General features: G+C 35.5%; 1 protein-coding gene across 5 annotated transcripts; it reads right to left on the bottom strand.

The window, feature by feature from the left end:
- Window positions 1–797: 797 nt before the first annotated feature.
- LOC105338622 (ras-related protein Rab-35) lies at window positions 798–19,692 on the bottom strand. 5 transcript variants are annotated; one of them, XM_011443824.4, is made up of 4 exons: window positions 19,529–19,692; window positions 19,248–19,414; window positions 3,969–4,152; window positions 798–2,002 (listed from the first exon to the last, which is right to left on the bottom strand). In XM_011443824.4, the coding sequence occupies exons 2-4, from the start codon at window positions 19,331–19,333 to the stop codon at window positions 1,559–1,561; spliced, it is 714 nt and encodes a 237-aa protein (XP_011442126.1). In that variant the 5' UTR covers window positions 19,334–19,414; window positions 19,529–19,692; the 3' UTR covers window positions 798–1,558. The 5 variants fall into 5 exon arrangements, with proteins under 5 accessions (XP_011442126.1, XP_011442125.2, XP_011442127.1 ...); XM_011443823.3 differs by lacking the exons at window positions 19,248–19,414; window positions 19,529–19,692 and adding an exon at window positions 15,861–16,217; XM_011443825.4 differs by lacking the exons at window positions 19,248–19,414; window positions 19,529–19,692 and adding an exon at window positions 10,509–10,879.
- Between the last annotated feature and the right edge of the window lie 228 nt (window positions 19,693–19,920).

Genomic DNA, 19,920 nt, shown 5'->3' with positions numbered 1-19,920 from the left:
GGGCATGCTTTTTAAATTATAATTATCATCTGTTTTGCAATCACAAAATCTTTCTTTTAACATTCGTCTATTTGGCAATGGATTTTTAAAGTCGTATTAAGTATTATTGTGTTGGTTACTAGATGAAATATAGAACCACCCCCCCCCCCCCCCCCCAACCAAATATGCGCAATATTATGTAATGAACGAAATGAATGTGGGAATGATAAATTCAATTCATACACGTCGAACTGTCATTATTTACTCACTAACAGTAATTTTTCAATTGAATAGAGTGCTGTAAATTGATAGTTATTATGGTAATTAGTTAATTAATATCACAAAAACAGTCTCATTGCAGCGCCAATTTTCCCATACAAGCTGAAGATTCGCTAATCAAACTCCACTTTGCCAACTTCAGTCATTCAAAGACAAACTTTTTCTCAAAACAATAGAATGCTAATTTACAGCACGACAAACATGGGGAAAAACAACAATAAAGAGGCCCACGGGCCGCATTGCTCACCTGGGCAACGATACCCAATTATCAACCAATTTATTTGTCCCAGATTTAATTCATCTCCTCTGTGAAATCCTTGATAGTGTTTACTTTGACAATTATGATATCAGTTGACTATTAATGTTTGTAAATAAATTTGCTCATTTTCTATTATTCTACAAAAGTCGAAAGTGCGAAAGTTGTTTACAAATAAATGGATAGATAGACGTGGGGACAAACGGAATTTGAAGATCAGGAAAACTCGCTCGCTTGAAATTAATTGCGTAACAAATAATTAAATAAAACCAACAAACTATAATATCTTTTACGATCACTTCATTGATTCAAGTCAGAAACAATATTTTACAACAACGGGGAAAAACATCATATGATAACTGTACATTGATGAAATATGCATAATTACATGCAATTAATACGTCAAAATAATGACAAAAATATATAACAAGTTTAATACAAATTACACATGTACTGAACTATGTGAATGATGTGTGAGTATATTATATCGGAAAAAAAATGCCAAGGCACTCTTAAAGTAAGGGTTTGCATAAAATATTGTAAACACATGTGTAGACATTTGAAATAAAAATGTAAAAAATATGCAAAATTCATTCAACAATGTTTTGTTCCAGGTCAAATATGACACATTTATGAGAGCACAGTTCATTGCGCATGCGTAAAAGACATTATACATACTGGATAGTTAAAGTTCTGTTTATGTCAAAACCATGACAACGAGTTACGATTCCGTTAAAATGATTTCACTCATTTTACATGGACATTTAAGACATGTATATAGAAAATAATCTTTGTTTTTAAAACGTGAGAAATGTATACAAATACATGGAAATCACACATGATAAAACAGTAACACTTAAATGCATGCATTAATGATCTGAAATAAATACAAATGTTTATTCAAGAAGTCTTATACGTATAAAAGTCTAGTTTAAAAGTCATCTCGTATACACACAAAAAATGATTAATTCTAAATGAAGAACTTTTTTGAATTCCTTGACAATGAACTCTAAAACGAATTAATATAATAAAAACTTGAAATATTTAACAACATTTTTTCTTCTGAGATTCTTCATTTTCCGGCGACTCGCCCGGTCGGATCACATCAAATTCCCTTCTCAGGGTCATTTTACCCAGCGCCTCCTGGTGGAGAACTCTGGCCATGTCTTTGAACATATCGAACACTCCCGAGTTGTCTTTGCACGAGATTTTGTACATTCCGGATAACACGTCACCGCACTCGCGTTCGAAGTTCTCAATATCGGCGTCTGTCACTTGGTTCTCACCCTCACAGTCCGCCATGTTACCGCAGAGAAAAATCTTGGCCCCTTCAGCGTTCATGACAATGTCTAATATGTACTGGGACAGGATGGTGAAAGTGTCCTTGTTTTTTACGCTGTAACACAATAAAGCTGCGTGCGCACCTCGATAATAACTGGAACCAATAAAACTCATCCTCTCCATACCGCCAGTATCCCAAAGAGTCAACTGAAAATAATCAGAGGAAATATTTAATAAAACCAATATTTAAAGGTGTTTTTTACAAACAATCTTGCAAAACAATTACGGTTTACCGGATATATCTTTCTATAAAAAAAGAAATGATAATTTTTTAAATGACGTCATCAATCGAATCATCCTGGCAAAACTTACAAAATGAACCTTGTTTCTCAAGGAAATAAATTCAAGGGATCTGAAGTTTACATGATGGGTCAATGTTTTTTGGGGGCTTTTGGGGAGGGGGGGGGGTGTTCTTTGAAAACTTAAATTTGTTTTCTGTTGTATTACCATTAAGTTTAGAAAGAATGCCTACAAGGAGTTTATCAAATCTATTTGCTCAGATCCAATTATATCAATCGTTGTTGTGGCACCTGCTCCATTCTAATTCAAGAGTTTTTATAAAGTTGGAATAACAAGTTGAGGTAATTGACCACTTCATGGAGTTCAATTTCTAAATATAAAACATTTTTGTGATCTTAGACGTTAGCTCTAGAGAACCACACAGCATATCGATGCATCATTACCCGAATTTTTGTTTTTTTAAGCAAAGTTTTTATATTTCAATATATTGGTATTCGTAAGCGTTGAGGTATCGCTTGGGATGATCATATTGTATGGCAAACATTGCAACTTTTTAAGAAATGTTCTACTTCATCAGGACGTGTTATCATTCTAAAAGAGACACTTTAAACAAAATTAGGTCACGCAAAATTAAAACATCAAAAGAGTAGAGTGCAGTTAGATTCAAATTTTGACCTCTCACATCAATATGGGGAGAAAAAGTATGTCAGATATTTCACCAGAAGATAAAAGTACTCGAGATTTGACATTCTACAAGAGATTTCATCTGCCCGGTCATCGTTCGGTAATGAAGTGAAGAAACCTCATTAGATTCGTAAAGGTACAAGATTTCTATCGCAACAAGTTTATGTTGCTGGGAACAGAGAGGCTTCAACACTGATAAACATCACCCAAATCAAGCAACATCGGTATAACCAATGTTCATTTAACGAAGCTCATTATACATGAAAAGATTAAAGATTAAAAGACAATTAATTTCTCTTTGGCTCGGCCTGAAGCTATAGTTATTGCACCTATTTGTAATTTATATACGTGTGTTCTGTAGTTACATCACACTTTGCATCATTGGTGATTAATTAAGATATTGCACCTGTAAAGTTGTTCCCTCTTGTTTAAACACTGCATCATCGCTGTTTACAGCAAACATTTTCTACAGAGTTTTTTTTTCTGTTTGACGTCAAAAACAAATCAAATAAAACAGGAGAAAATAGCAATAAAAACATCATATTTGACAAGTTTACTAGCCGTTTGTGCCAGTTTGGCTAGATAAATTAAAAACCAATATCAGGGCATCACCAACGAAAAAAAAGTAGTCTCATCTTGCATTTGATAACAACAGTCTCACTTGTGAGTTGGGAAAACTGCGTGTCTTTAATATGCTTGATGAAAAACTTAGAAGGACGTTCAGCAATGGGAGAACATAAAGGAGACCCTCTTTATCGCGTCATCCCACCGGGATAGGACGGATGGACGGAAGGATTCCCCTTTGTTATTTCAAGTGCAGTCACATTCATTTTTGACGGTTGACTCGCATGTAACGTTATATTATTTTTACTGATCTTACACAAAATCCCTATCATCGTACTAAGTATCCTTTGATAAAGCAGGCGAAAAATTGTCAAAATGAGCCTTTTTAAGGCCGCGGGGTACTAATAGTAATGTAAAAATTGAAATCCATGGACATACATTTGAAAATTTATTCGAAGTAGCCGTTTCTTAGTCCTAATGGATTTTGCTTTAAGTCATACGAAGAATGAGAATAATATATTCCGATATTTTGCTGCATTAAAACCCGAGCGATGATAAACAAATGACATTTATGGGTGTTACAAAGCGCCATCGTCGCGCGCATCCTTATACAGGAAGTGCGTACCTTGACGTCAGTTCCGTTAATGTTGAACCCCCTTGCGCTCTGGTCCAGACCTATGGTGGACTTTTTGCCGGTTTCCATAGTAAATGTGTCGTTCATGAATCGTCTAAAGATGGAGCTCTTTCCTACGCCGTATTCTCCACACAGTATAATCTTGTAATTAGGCGGTCCCGTTGCCATTGTTAATCTACAAATAGAGAGAAAAGTGTCATTTGACATTAATTTTTCTAATCTTGGTTACATAATCTTATCAAAAGTACATGTAAATGACGTGTTGAGTGCAAATTTCTTTCAAATGACGACAGGAAATGAATATATTTTTTTGATAACCAATACCATAAAATAATATGCGAGTTACGATTCCATTAAAATGAATATATGAGGTGTTAAATGATTTTTATTTAATTTTAAAATGCTTTAAAAGATTTGAGTATGCTTCGAATTATTCTTTAATATATATATCATCAGATGCAAGCATGCAAAAATATTCGCAATTTTAAATCAACCATTTTAATAATTCTAAATGAAATCTATTAGGTTCTAGTGTATATAAGTCTTTACCCTTCATTAAAGTTCAAAACACCTAAAGGGTGTTTTGGGTGGTTTATTTTTCTCCAAAATAATCTATTTTCTTAGTGTCAAATTTGTATAAAAGAAGCAATCGATGTGTAAATGGCTACACTGTAAATAATAATGGTATCTACATTATGCACAAAAAACTTGACCGGTAAAGAAAAAAGTACATAAAAAAGCTCTTAACCTTGTCAAAAACGGCCAAAGACTTGACATTGTTAAACGTTGATTGGGTAATTAATATCACCTCTTAATCCCGCAACAAGCGTGCGGGCAAACTCATATAGTGTGACGGGGAAAAGGGCGTAAAAACCTGTTTACTTGTACGTAATCCAAATATATGGGATATGAAGGGAGAGAAGATATTTTTTTTATAATTTATGGGCCGTCATCCTTTTATATATCATATTATATATGTGCGTATACATGTATTCATGATCTGCACGTGAACATAAAAAACGTGTGTGCTCAACCTCTTGCAAATTTTTTTCATTTGGTTTCGATGAAGTTGAATTTTAATGTAGTTAATTTGATCTGCATGATATGCGTTCATGAAAAGACACTTTTTTAAACTATGAGGTTTGTCCATCCAACTTTATTAACAATTCTGTATAATACTATTGATATATATTAATCAGTAGTAAGGCGACTTAGTCTACATGGATTGCGTAACTACAGCTGATATATAGCTTCTTTGCACAGCTTTAATTCTGACCATACTCAAACAAACAAGATAAGATATTACCCAAAACCCCACTAATACCTAGGTGTGAACTAACTAAATTCTTTTGTCAAAATTCATGTCCACAAATTTCCCAAAAGCTTACAGCAAACATCAAAAACCCGCGAAAATATTTGGTAAAGGATAATGAAATCTCCAGTGGTCCAATCCGTGTTCGTTTTGTTGATCAAATTTGTCATTTTTAATTGAGGTCCGGAGACTTACGGACTCCTATTACGATAGTGACCGAGGCCCCTCGGGTTCCCGCTAACCCGCGGCCGATGTTGATTTATGTCGCCAAACATGCACACTAATAAGGGCCACTGACAAAAGCCCGTTCTCTCACGTGAAAGGTGAATGTCTTGGCATTGAGACATAAATAACACTAGTCTATATTATTAAGAGACCCTGACAAGAGATTCAAAAATGTTTTCTCTTATCCACATCAAAAACAAATTTTAAGCGCTGCAATGCAAGTGCTCATGCTGTGTTTTTTCCAGCATTCGGGGAAAGAAAAATAATTTGCAGCATGTCAAAAACGTTTTCTCAAACTGCAAAAGTTCAGCTTAAATTATGCTGACTTTTATAAAATTGTAATGTGTTGCAATTATTTTTCAGTCTACAAATATATTTTTCTCCAAATCATTTCGACAGCGTTGATTCGGTGAATTGCATTGAAATCTTAATCAATTTTTCTCCAATCTGACATCTGTCTAACATGGCAGACCTCACAACATTATGAAAAACACTCTCTCAGCTCGCGATGAAAAGATATATATTCGCTACAAATCGCTGAACTCTATATCTAATTAGTCAGAACAGAAATGCCATACTCACACATTTAAATATGAGACATTCGTTTCGAAATTTCTATAAGTATCTCCCTTTTGTTCCTTTCAAGAAAAAAGAACATTTATATATACTTTGTACTAAGGTATAGACTTACATGTAGCCTTAACTCGCGTTCATCATGTGACCGTTGCTATAGAAAGATTTTTATGATGTCACCCAGTGTAGGTACTACACAGGATATAGTAATTTTTCCGGGAAGGTCATCGGCCCGTAAATTATCTGCTTTTCTTTTCTTTCCCTTTTTTTTCTTTCTGATTGTTGAGCTAATACAACCAATTCTGCCGTACAATAAAAAAATAATTACCGGAAAACGAGAAAAACATGCATTTTTCTTCTGATGTTTGGTCAAAGTTGGCAAAAACAAGAGTATTTGACATGGTAATTACTCATCTTCTCCATTCATATCTCATGCATCTTGGGGTAAACGATGGGAGTTGCAGAAAGAAAAGCACTGGTCTCTTGACCTTGACCCATGGAAAAAATCAGCCTCAAGGTGAGATCTAATGAAAGTGAGTGTTTGATCAATAAACTGCATACCGCGTTCATACATGTTCAAAGAAACTAAATAGAAAGACCTGTTCAAAACTGTTCAAGATCAACAGCTCTATATAGTGATATTATGTATGCATAAACATGAATTGCTGTCGATTTTCTAGATTTAATCGGACATTTGAGATTGAATATATAGACTGTCTGAAGGGATTTCGCAATATCTATAATGATGTTTTCGCTCTCTGATATAGCTTTCATCGTAGAAAAGGGGGAGTTAACTGCGGTTCTCTATTATCGTTTTGCGGAATCAGCATGGAACAGATTTGTCGCGCCATGGTAGCAATACTGGTTGCCTAGTTTCAAGTAGATTTCTGAAAGCTTTTTAAAAAAATCACTGATAAAAGTGAGGCTTTGACAATTTACATGACCTGAAGGAAAGAAAAACTTCCGTGAGTCTTTATCTAAAGATGGTCCCATGTTTATGGTGAACACAAACAAATTTCGTGAAAATAATCAGATAATACTGTATGTCAAAAATAGGTCTACCAAAAACAACAGAGTTGTCAGTTTAAAACGTTGCAACATATGAACAAAGAGAAATGTCGATTTGACTTAGAATGCAGTTATCTTGACAAATATTCACACACACGCGCGCGATGTGGATTATTTCTGGAACAGACACACAAACGGACAAACAAAATCGATAACTTAAAGCCAAACTCCCACCTTCGCAAATAAAAAACCCCTGTAAGGGTATATCAAATGCTATAAATAGAACACCAGCCACTTTACAAACGAACATAGTGCCCTTCTTTTCTATATAAAAGACCGTAGCTTACTTACACTGTATATACAATATACAACGGCGTACACGGCTCCGGAAATTCGTAGACTCACAAAAGTTTGGACCAGACGACAACTCGGGCCGTTGACAGTTGAAGGCGCCTTGCCACGTTCGACCCCGCATTGACACACGCCCCAGTCAGAAAGATCAGTTACACATCTGTAACTTGTTCGATCCCAATGCAGTACATATCACAAACATTCAGTCGACATTACGATTACACGTACATACATACATACGGGCTTATACGATCACGGAAGTACATGGTTAGAGATCGGAAATACGGAGCTCGGCTAGGGTTTTTAAATGTCTGCTTGGGTTTGAAAATAACTAGACATTCACACATGGTGGAGTTCAAGAATGTAAGAAATAATATGGCCAACCGTAAAATCCACGTCTGCCTAATTGCCTTAATCTGATCACTTGGTAAGCAGGTTGGAAAACTGTCCAAAAACTTATGATCCACTGTTATTTTTAATGTTCTTTTTTACAGGTCAGCCAAGGTTTCACGAGACCAGGAGAGAAAAAAAATCACGCGAAATTTCGTCCGCAAATCTAATAGTTTTTTTTCATGTGTGTAATATCATGTGTTTTACACGTAAATGTCGAGGTCAATTGACGTGTAAACTAAAGGGTACTTCATGTACAGCACAACTCGAGTACTCTGTTCTGTGGACTTTTTCCCCCCAATTCATAATTACCTTAACAGTTCTAGGTAGAGATTTCTTTCATCATACACAACTTGATCCATATTCTCGGTCATTGTCTGACACACACTCAACAAATTACTATTGTATTAGTGATTAAATTTGATATTTCCATTTTTATTTATTCTAGTGCACAACAACCATCATACAGGATTATTATGATTACACGTGATTATCGTGACGACGTGGTCGAAGGAGAGCTAAAATAGGAATACTACAGGACATTTACCCGTGGAATATCAGCCATCGCGGAACTTCTACTGTAAACATCGCAAACGCCATATTTGGACAAACATTAAAGCATTTTGTCGTGTGTCCATAGGATAGACACATACTTTGATCTGAAGATAGCTTGACCGGATCAGATAGTGACCCAAAACCGGAGGATTTACAAACACGGAATCTTTTACGCGGGTATTGACATACTCTCGTCAGCTCCGATGTCACGTCGCGATTTGACATCTTGACTTTTTGTTACTCGAGACCTTTTTATCAAAATGAATCACTATACAGTTCCTTCGCCCTCTAAGTTCCTCAACATATGTCAAAAAATGTTGTTATTTAACCGTGTAGATTTCCCAAAATCAGATATCCGGGTGTACATTTCTTTCCGATTCCTGTCATTTTCACCACACAAAAGTGCTCAATGCATGGTGACCAAACGCAATTTTACCTCAATACAAGTACACGTGTTATCCCTTTTTAACGTTTTCAGGTATACGTTTACACGTAATTGGGGTGTTACTTCATTGATAAAAGTTTAAGATTTTTATCAAAAATGAATTTTGCATCTAAAAAATTAAGAATAATGTCGGAACCACTTGCCAAAAACCTGGGCTTTTAAAACTTTCTGCTATACTATTGATTAAGCGCATGCTTGTTTGGATCGCATGCTTGTTTTGATTTAAAAAAATTACGTACTGGTTGGCGAACTTCAGACTAGATTTAATTTGAGCTCTACAAGGCCAAAGCTCTCTTTCATTCATTTCTTACTTGAAGCAATATGAGCTGTATGTGTTTCTTAGAATTTTATTTTGCTGCAAAACCCTGCTAGTATGCTAAGTTTGCATGTAACTTAAACTTTTATTATAAATAAGATTTTAAAAAATCATTGATTTTTGTCAGAAGAAAGATTTCTCTTCTAAGGAATACATAGCAGTTCAATTTTTGTACAGGACGACAATAATTCAAGTTTTCTTCAATCAAGGTTTCTAAACAGCTTTTCCAACAAAAATAAGGCTAACGGAAATTAATAACCCATGATATTTTTTGTCCTTTTAGTAGAAAATAACATTTTTGTGGAAAAAAAAATTCAGCATGAAAATTGCAGCTCATATTGCTTTCATTTTTTTTTCGCGAAAATTAAAACAGAAAGGGTATTCTTTTTTTTCCTTTGACGCGGTTTGACATTGGATTAGATAGATGGCATGTGTCAATTTACACTCCTGCTCTTACATGTATATATGTCAAATGAAGACGATGCAGATATTTTCACATTTTGCCAATGTTCTCGTGGGTTTAAGGAAAAAATTCCTACGTGTAGGATGCAGACCTATCGTAATACGATAGTTGTCGTATCGTGTCTTACAACTGTCAACGCATTTTATTACGACATTTTGGCCAATAAACAAGATTTCACCAAAAAAACATCCCTCCTTTTCTAAGCTAAATGTAATTAAATCAACGAGAGAAAAAAAGCCTTTTCGACTAATTGGTTCTTTGAGGGTGATCTTGAAGAACAGCAAAAACTACTCAAGGGTCGTAAAAACCGCACTTCAAAGCACAAAAAAAAATCAAAGAGTATCAAGCAATTATGTGTCTTCCATATCTTAGCGATCTCGGTGGTCATTTCAACGTGAGATAAATTTGATATCTGTATAGGCTAGTCGAACACAAAACATTTGCGAGGAATATAAAATTAGAATCATGAGAAAATCTATTCATTCATTTTTTTTATTTGAGATCATAGAATTTTCGTCTTTGTGAAAATCAGGTTTGCAAAAAAAAAAAAAAAAAAAGAAAAAAAAAAGGCATATTCACATGATAAAAGTATTTTGCAAAGTGTGTTTTCATCAGCTCTTCAACTAAAATTAGATATTCTCTATACTGTCCATTTTCATATGCAACTGATAAAGGAGTTCCATGTTTCACATCATATGCATGTTGCTAATATTCTTTAATTTAAAAAAAATCCCAAGAATTTTAACCTTATTGCACATGTATGTATCTAATAAAAACACATACACAGGGATAATTTAAAATTCCAGCAAATTTAATTGCTATACAAGACCTTCCATTAATCGAGAAAGATAAAAAAAAAAATTAAAACCTGCTAAAAAAATCTGCAAACTTACCTTAGAACACCTGTCTCAATGTAATAAAGCTTAGGATCGGCAATCATTTTAAGTTTCCCCATGATTAAATTGTGTACACTTTTCACAGTTTGACGACGATATAATGTCTAGATGTTCGAGCTGCACTGAGCTTTTATATATGTATATCCCTTTACATATACAGAATAGCGGTTCTACTTCAGCGCCGAGGCTTCGACTTGCTGCACAACACGGGGGGAGGAGAGAGAGTTCACTCGTGGGGTATATTCATTTTATATTCTACGTCATCTCCCGCGTAATCTGCAGGCGATCCGAGGATATATCTAGAGGGGCTTGTGTCCAAGAGTGTCCCCTGTCAATCGAAGTCAAGTCCAAGGCGCTGTGTTTGAAACACGTGCAAAATCGAAAAAAAGTTATTTGATCTGTTGTCTGCAGTGTTTGCTAACACAATTTCATGAATGACACTATGCTGCGATTTAAAATGCGTGGTGCCAGACCTATTTTTTTTTTTTTTACAAATTCAGTCTATATAAATATACGTAGACCGCAAAACCCACTTTCTTAAAAAAGGGGAATGGCTTGTCAAGTCCTCATTTGTTTAAGGCCACCCCAAACTTTACCTATTTTGTAGAATGCAGACGTATACATATTTCCGCTGATTTGCATTTTTTTTAAATCGTGTCACTTGGCTATGGTGTTATTACCACAAATGACCATATATTGAAGTCTTTGTACACTTGTACTTAAATAGTCCGTAGGATGTCTATAACCGCGGAGTCTGCTTATGTAACTCACGTCAAAAGAAGTATTTCTAGAGTACATGTACATGTATTTTAGTGCAAGGTGGTCGAAGACACACTCAGAGCTACAGTTAATAATTCTAAGAACACATGTACTGCGGATTATTATTTAATAAAAAAAGATAAGTAAATAAAAATTAAGTCAAAACTAATATAAATTCATAGAAAATCAGCATATTCTACGTTTATAACAAAACTGTTTACATTAATAATTCAAAAATACGACTGAGCGTGAGTAATCGAAATGATTTGGAAATTTCATTTCTGTGTTATGAAAACTATAGGAAAACTTTTATATTAGATAAAAACAAAGATAACTATATAGAATAGAAAAGATGATTTCGAATTCAATTTGAATTTGAGACAAAATCGATTATGAGGAATTTTTGACCACTTGTGTCCACTCGAGCTGGGCAGTGGCAGATAAGTAAGATAAATGTCGTCTGCCTGGCAGCGCGGGAAATTGATAAATCGCACGAGGGATGATTAAAGAATAAACAAACAGCTGATTAGAACTGAAAGCGAGTGGAAGGATTACGCAATGTCTACATTTATAAGAGATATCAACTGTACCAACTGGATCAACATACGGCTTTTAAAGATATTTTATGTCTGCATATTTAATCAGTCCAATGGCCTTGGTGTCAATTTAAGACCGTCTTCGTAATCAGTGTTTATTATATGCAGGCACCCCCTGTTTCGAGTTTTTAAGTGATGTTTTTTTTTATTGTTTTATTTTCTGGGCACCATATATACATATACGTATCTTCTCGGTGGTAATCAAGGTCTGAACAGCAGTGTGCACTATTTTTGATTTAAGATTTTTAACAACAGGAATTGATTTAATTTGGAGCAAATTGCGATGAATTTCAGATATGGATATTTATACCACTTCGCAGTTTTCTTGAATAAACAATAAACAGTCTTGAAATCAGTTTACGTCGCATAAGTTGCATTTGTATAAAAACCGATTTTATTTTATTCTATTCTAAATGATGAAACATATTCTGCGAAATACTTGTGTGTCGATATATTATCTTAGAACCATTTTAACAAGAGCTTGGACTTTAGGTAATTGTGTCAAACAGCAATGTGACGTAGACCTGTCTATTGCATTGCTGGCCATTCAGCCATGGCTCTTTGAAATCAGCAAGATTTGTCTGGCTTTTGAGTTAAGAGTATGCAATCGGTGTATATTTCGCTTGAAACAAGCGTCATTTTAATCTTGTTTTGCCGCAAGAAATAGATATTTACAACCTACTGAAAGTCCATGGCCTTGTTAAAATGGTTCTTATCAATAAATCAATTATCGACAGGTAGTTTATAAAATTAAAATCCTTCTAATCTAAGCAGTGATTGCGTAATTTGTGACTTCAGTATCAATTTGTATCATAAACTTTATATTTAAAACATCTTCTTGCGCTGTGTAAGTATTATTGTACTTTATTAAACAGCATATGATCTCTCTCTCTCTCTCTCTCTCTCTCTCTCTCATATGAAACACATCAAAAGGTTTTGAAAGATAATATGGACCAGTACATTTGAACATATTCAGAAAATTGCTTTAGAGAACAATTCTCCTATTCTCATGGAGAGCTCCCAGGCCTTTAAAGATAATATGGATTATGAAATGATTTGATTATCAGTTTTTCCGCGGGACCCTGTGACGTTCTAATGGAGTCTTGCCTAGAGAGTCATTACCGGAGGAATAGTTTAACTATAACTGTCGGCTCGCAAGCCATGATCCAGCACAGATCAAGAGTGAAATATTGTCATATTGTAACAACTTTAATCTCTAACCCCGCAGCTCATTGTAATGATCCGACTATTACAACCCATTTTCCATAACACAGTAAATGTTAGCCCGTCTTTAAATGAAAAAAAAAATATTGTTTTGGCTTTATCCATTTTTCTATCAATATATCCATCCTTCTATCTATCTTCTACTTTCTCTCTCTCTCTCTCTCTCTCTCTCTCTCTCTCTCTCTCTCTCTCTCTCTCTCTCTCTCTCTCTCTCTCTCTCTCTCTCTCTCTCTCTCTCTCTCTCTCTCTCTCTCTCTCTCTCTCTCTCACACACACACACACAACACACACACACATTCACTGTTTCACAGAGCTATATCACAGATTTCACAGATTCATAGAAAGGATATACATACCCAACCTTTCAACACACCTCTCGTAAGTGAAGTACAACACTCAAGAAAATTTACAGCATATCAAGGGGTTTTATGGCAAGATATGTAAACAGTTTTCTTTTTTTTGAATCGGTCATAAAAAAAGATTATTAAAGTACACAAGACCCGACATGAAATTATGGTAATGCTTTTTTATTTGATAACTATATATACATGCACTATTAAATGATAAAAAATGAGCAGGCAAACATGCCATCTTTGCAATGGCATTATTATCCGGCAATGTCTTGTGCGATTGATTGAGATAAATCACCCGAACGTTTTGGGCTAAACTACAAACCCGTCTCAGCGATTTAGAGTGTTGGGGGGGGGGGTGGTGATGCTTTAGATTTCGTTGGTTTGGGTGAGAAGGGGAAAGAAGGGGAAAAAACAGGGGGGGGGGCGTTGCGGACCAGGAAGAGTAACTCTACTTATCGAATAAGATAGTTTCGAGTTATCTCGCTTTAGTTGATGTAAATGTGAAATCATTTACATGGGACTACTAATTACATGCACTGGGAATCGAACCCGGTTTCCTGGTACCTTGTTGTTCTATCACTATGATTATTGGAGCATGAAGTTTTATCACTATTAGAACTAAAAAATTCCAAAAAAAAAATACACATATACTAAAAAATCACAGGTTTTTAAGTAAATGGTGGATTTTTTTTAAAATTGATAAAACTTCAAACTCTTACGCTATTAGATGCATTTCAGTTTTTCGGACACTTCTCTCCCCAGTAATATTAGTGCATGCCATTGACAACTAAAAGAAGTCAAACTCTCGAGTCGTAAACAATCATATATTAGATAATATATAACCCCCCCCCCCCACCAAACACAAACGCTGTTACAATACTACCCCCCCCCCCCCCCAAAAAAAAATCAAAATAAATAAAAGGGTAAGGCAAGTGTAAACATGATTTCTGAATATATTTTAAGGAACCATTCTTTGACTATTTTGAGGTGACCAAATACGGGTTTTATTATGGATTTGATCACGCCCGACCCTATTAGATCACCTCAAAATATTCGAAGAATGGTTCCTTATTACTTACATTTATATATTTTTTTCAGCAATTGTATGATTCCATATCAATTAAAATAGTCATTGATGAAATGTATTGGACTATAGTTACATGTATAATCGATTCGTAGTGTTATCACAGACAAAGACACTGGAAGGTAAATATAGATCCATGAGATGAAAGTTGTTTTTTAATACATGTATACAAGAACTACATATATGCATATACATGTACAAGGATATATCATACGAAAAGAAAAGTTTGTGACGACTAGCGCCTGCGGTCTGGTCATTGGAGTATTTTTTCCTGTTTGTTCTTACTCCAACTGTTCACCGCTGGTTGACTGTAATATTCGAATAGACCACGAGTGTCAAAATTTTTAAGGACGGAGTCAGAAAAATGTTCTTCGGTGAGTGTACGCTCTACATGAAAGCCAGAATGAAATTGCAACGAAAATACAAATTTGGTACATTAGTGTAATGTTAACTTTAGGACATGCGCAGATTGAAAAAATTTTTTCATGCTAAGGGGGTCCGAGCGATCATTTTGTTGCCGGGGGTGGGGGATGTCCGAGGCTTATTTTCGATAATTTTCACTATGTAAATATAATTGGTTTGAATTTTCTGGAGGCGGGGGGTTACGAACTTTAGAACCCCCCCCCCCCCTTGTATCCGCACATTTAAGATGAATCAATGCGCCGTTGTTATTATCATGATCAGCATCATCACACGGTATTAGAGACTCATTGAGTTTTTCCTGTTTAATCTGTTACATGCGCGGATCCAGGTTTTTTAATGAATTAGGATTAATAGTTAATTCATTAATAAAACTCTGGCACAGACCGAACTGTACGTTGACCCAGAGAGCTGACGTTCTGCAAAGGCGTGTCTAATTTTACTATTTTTCCAAGACTTGGGTCTGATCTGGGGGGGGGGGGGGGGAGGTTAAGATGTTGTTCGTGTGAATTTTTCAAGCTCTTTTTACTTTCTGATTCTAACTGTGATAAAAACAGTAACATTTTCAGCATTCACGAAACGAGCAAGGCTCTTAATTTGAATATGCTGATGCATGCGCTTATTATATACATGTCGTATCCCGGTCATATTTCTCACACTGCAGATATAATGGAAAAATATTTACATCTAGTTTTTTTAATAGTGTACAATTACATGGTACACTGTATAGTATTATGTGGCTGAGGGCACCAGCTCTCCGGAAAATACCGAATTCTCTCGAAGAACTTTGACCCCTTCAAGGGTTCAATTTCTTATACAAATTCGAGGTCAAGTTGTCAAACAGACTATTCTTTATCTAAGATACACTGTCTGGACATCAAAAAATGGCGACAAATTGTAGAAAAACGGTTACCTTGACAACGTAGGTGACAGTTCTGGAAAATCAAATTTAAAGTCATAGCCGCCGTATTGCTCAGCTGGAGAGGAATCAACACTTTGATTCTCTTGAATTTTTCTTCTGCACATGCAACAGAATTCCATCTTCTTCTTTTTTAAATTAAGAAATCTGCAGCCATCCAAAAAATTGTTCCACACACACAAAGGAAACCCAAGTTTTTGCCATATAGGCGGACGTATTATATCAGAAAACAGATTTCATGCTAAAAACATAATTTCCTGTGACATTCCAAAATAAACACCACAGTACTTTCCGCCTATATTTAACACCATTTCTAAAATTGATGATTCAAATCTTCCAGATTAAGCCTGTTGATTAATTGAAGCAGACGATCCCACCAATAGATGTAAAAAGTCAACATGACCTTACTATAGTGTAAGTTTCAACGGACGATGTCATAGTTATGCACGGTTGAAGGATGATTTATGCTAAATATGACTGTATCTTAATTTGGCTACGTCGCCAAATATTTAATAAGATTATAAAGCAGTTAAAAAGCAAGGTGACACTTGAGAACCTTCGCGGGACTGTTCTAAAGGCGAAAATATTTGACATCGCAGCAGGTCATTTTCACTGTATGTTTGAGAGTGTGTGTGTGTGTGATTTGATTTATGTTATAAAATGTTTATTGCATGTTGGAATTTCGTTGGAATTTACAACTCACACAAAGCCATTTATCTCAGTGGATTTAGACAAAAATATTTGCAGTCGTTTATGACTTTTTTCAACACATAACTTTAACATTCGCCTGTGTTTTAGTGAGGCATGTGCATCAAGGACCCTCAATCAGCACTTAAATCTCCCTACTTTATACAGTGTACATATCGATTCATATTTCTACGATTTTATTATTGTGATGAACTCTGTAAATTTTCATCTCAAAAGTGCGAATCAAAAATAGCTATTCGAATGCCTTTCGATGACTGATATCGTTTGATAAATGTTTTCATATAAACCTGCATATGAAAAGAGACACCATGAAGATAAAAAAAATGTAAGATCTTCAACAACAACAAAAGTTCTTGGAGGGGATTAACCCCCCCCCCCCCCTTCCTATGGTCCCTTATTTGATTTTAGAAAGGATCTTTATCTATAAAAGTATCTTATGCAGAGTTTAAGAGTAATTTCAAACGAAACACACGATTTGAAAAGGGTTTTCTCGGTGAGATATAGTGAAAGAGGATTAAGTTGGGTTGGTTAGAACTTATTTTATTTTAATATAATTACAACGGAATGGGATACAAGTTCTCTAACTATATTAACTGACAAACAAGTTGGGTTGATTGTTCAGTAGGCGACATATAAATCACACTCAGTTGGATAAAGATTAAATATTGTAGGTTCTAAGAATCTCAGAAAATAAATAGTAAAGCCGTTTTTGGCAAAATAAGACTCCTTACTGTTTGAATAGAAAATTATTTGAAAATAGGTCATATTTGAAAATAAATCCTCAAAACTTCAAAGCTTTATATACGTATTTCTTTTGCTACATCGAGTAAAAATACTAAACCAGCGTTTCATATCATTTCCCCCTAAATAACAACCCAATCCACAAAACCAAGCGCCTTTTTCTTTTACGCACAGAAAATAAATATTACAAATGTCACAACTAGACAGCTGGTGAATCAAATAACGACTGGATAATTTGCAGACTTGCTCTAACTCTTGTACTGGGGCTATTAAACAAGTGAAGTATATTTAGTAACATTTTCCCTCATAACAAAAACTAACGAAAAAAGAACCCAGCCTTTCTAATCCTGTAGAGTTGAAACTGTAAACACTCTACACAGGTCCTACTCAACCCATAAACAAGACCGACATATGGCCGCCTGCGAGATCTAATCAAATCTCTCTTGTTAATCTATCGACAGCTTTTCTTCTAAAAAGGCTCCCAAAAGAGATGTTCGATAACTTTGGCGATAGGATACATTGAAAAAAGACTTCCTTCGAGACTGATCTTAGCGTTCAAAAATCAGGAGGCGGAATCCCTATAAAATCAGCTGGCCTTGATCTTTTACGACCAATTTAAGGGCTTATCCCCACCCACCCTTCCTCAAAACTCAAATTTGCTATTGAAGGTAAATCAATGGGTCTTAGTATTATGGTGATTAATTTTTGTTAATAATAATTAATTGATGATGATCATATAGTAGTTGTTTCCTTTTTATATTATTTGAGATTTACATCCACCTAGTAAAATTTCTAGTCAATTATGGTAAAACGGCGTGCTATATTTTCTTCCCTTATTTGTCGCAAAGAAAGTGCAGTGCTTGCTACACCCCACCCCGCCCCAAATTAGTATTTGCATAACAGGGAATTGGAGTAATGATGCAGTTTGATTGTGTCTCTCCTTCAGTGAGACACAATACGGTTTTGGGGGAATTTTAAAGTGAGTGCAAGACACGTTCGTCACCCAGAAAACATAATTGTCCCAGGGGCAATGTCAGACATGGAGACCGTGCTACTACCACCAAGATCGGGTAGAACTTGATCGGTCTGTCATTAGATTCAAAACATCGCGTTTCATTTTAGAAATCAAAAGAGTGGCGAAGGCATCGTAAAAAGTTAAGGGGGAGAGGGTACGTCTAGAGAATATCAAATCACATCATAAAAAAATGCCGTTTGAAGACAAAGCAAAAAACGGCCCCCTCTGGGATACATTAATTTCACTTTGTTTCTAAATGTTTTCCCCGAAATCCAAACTACAGTGTGTAATATCTAATGGCTGAACTATCGAACTTCCCGTAAGAGACAGAAGAATGGGGCAGATGTGTCAATTTTCCAATTAAAGCGACTTAATGAACGGAACCCTGGTGCAACTGTAGGGCTTTATTTCTAAATAATTCAAAATAGGAGGGGGAAAAACACCATTTCACCATCGTTCAGCGCCCTTAAGAGGTTCTTGGAAAGTTCTGTTAAAGAGGAAAAAAATAAATGTTACATCATTTTAAGAATGAGTAAGCTTGCCAGATTGCAAAAATAAAAAAAAGATGGGAACAAACTGTAATCTCAGAAATGAAAATAAATCTATGAGAGTTTATTTTTAATAAATCTAATACCAGCTTGTCCTAGATATGAGTTATATAAATGTCTGCAGCATTGTTTTTAAAAAAAAATGTTGAATAGAATGGAAAAAAAAATCAAATATAAGTGTAGCTATACAAAAAAAACTTGCCGTGTTTTAAAACGAAATGAATTTAATAACATGTTATGGCCCCCCTTAAGCTTGTAAGTCGTAGGGGTCACCAACGGACAAACAGACAAACTGGTCAGGAACAAATACAGTTCAATTATAAAATCCCCCATCCCTCAATGTAAACAAAGAGACACAGACACACTTACGATTTTCTTGGCATGGGACGCTTTTCGATGAATTTAAAAGAATAAGTAATGATGGCATGTTCCGGTGCTATGGTTTGTTCCGGCATGTTGTAGGAACGATGACCCTGGAGGACCCAAACAGATTCAAAACATCGAGATCCTTTGTGTTAGGAGCACACGTGGTGAAGCTGCAATGTAAACAAAGCGCGTCCTTAGTCAATCCCAAACACTCATGACTAATGTATTCTTTTTATCAATGACCACCCCCCCCCCCCCCTGCAAAAATGAAAAAAAAAACTTACCTCCGATAAATTAAAGTTCACAGCCACTTTCACTTCTTACAAGTGTATACACAAAAAAAGGACACACATGTACACGAACATAAAATAGCTCACAGATGTTGTCGATCTTTTGGGGCATGTAAGCGATAGTGTGAGACGGGCTTTAGGCTCAGCAATCTCCGACTCGGGAAATCAAACGCACCCCTCTCTCTCTCCTCTGCCAGCGTCGTCATTATCAAGAGAGCTCGTCATGTGCAGGCTGCATTTAATTGGAAAGACAGGCTTCTGTATCAGATTTTAACTCTTTATTATCCCACAATTTATTGATGAGGCATCGCTTTTTGTAAAGCATCACTCAGGGTTCACTGCAGAGGGTTAACATTTGGGATGCTGTTGGTGTTTTTTCCGAGGGG

Source organism: Magallana gigas, chromosome 3, assembly GCF_963853765.1.
Source record: "Magallana gigas chromosome 3, xbMagGiga1.1, whole genome shotgun sequence".
NCBI lineage: Eukaryota > Metazoa > Mollusca > Bivalvia > Ostreida > Ostreidae > Magallana > Magallana gigas.
The sequence above is the reverse complement of the archived record's forward strand: the minus strand, read 5'-3'. Positions and strand labels throughout refer to the sequence as shown.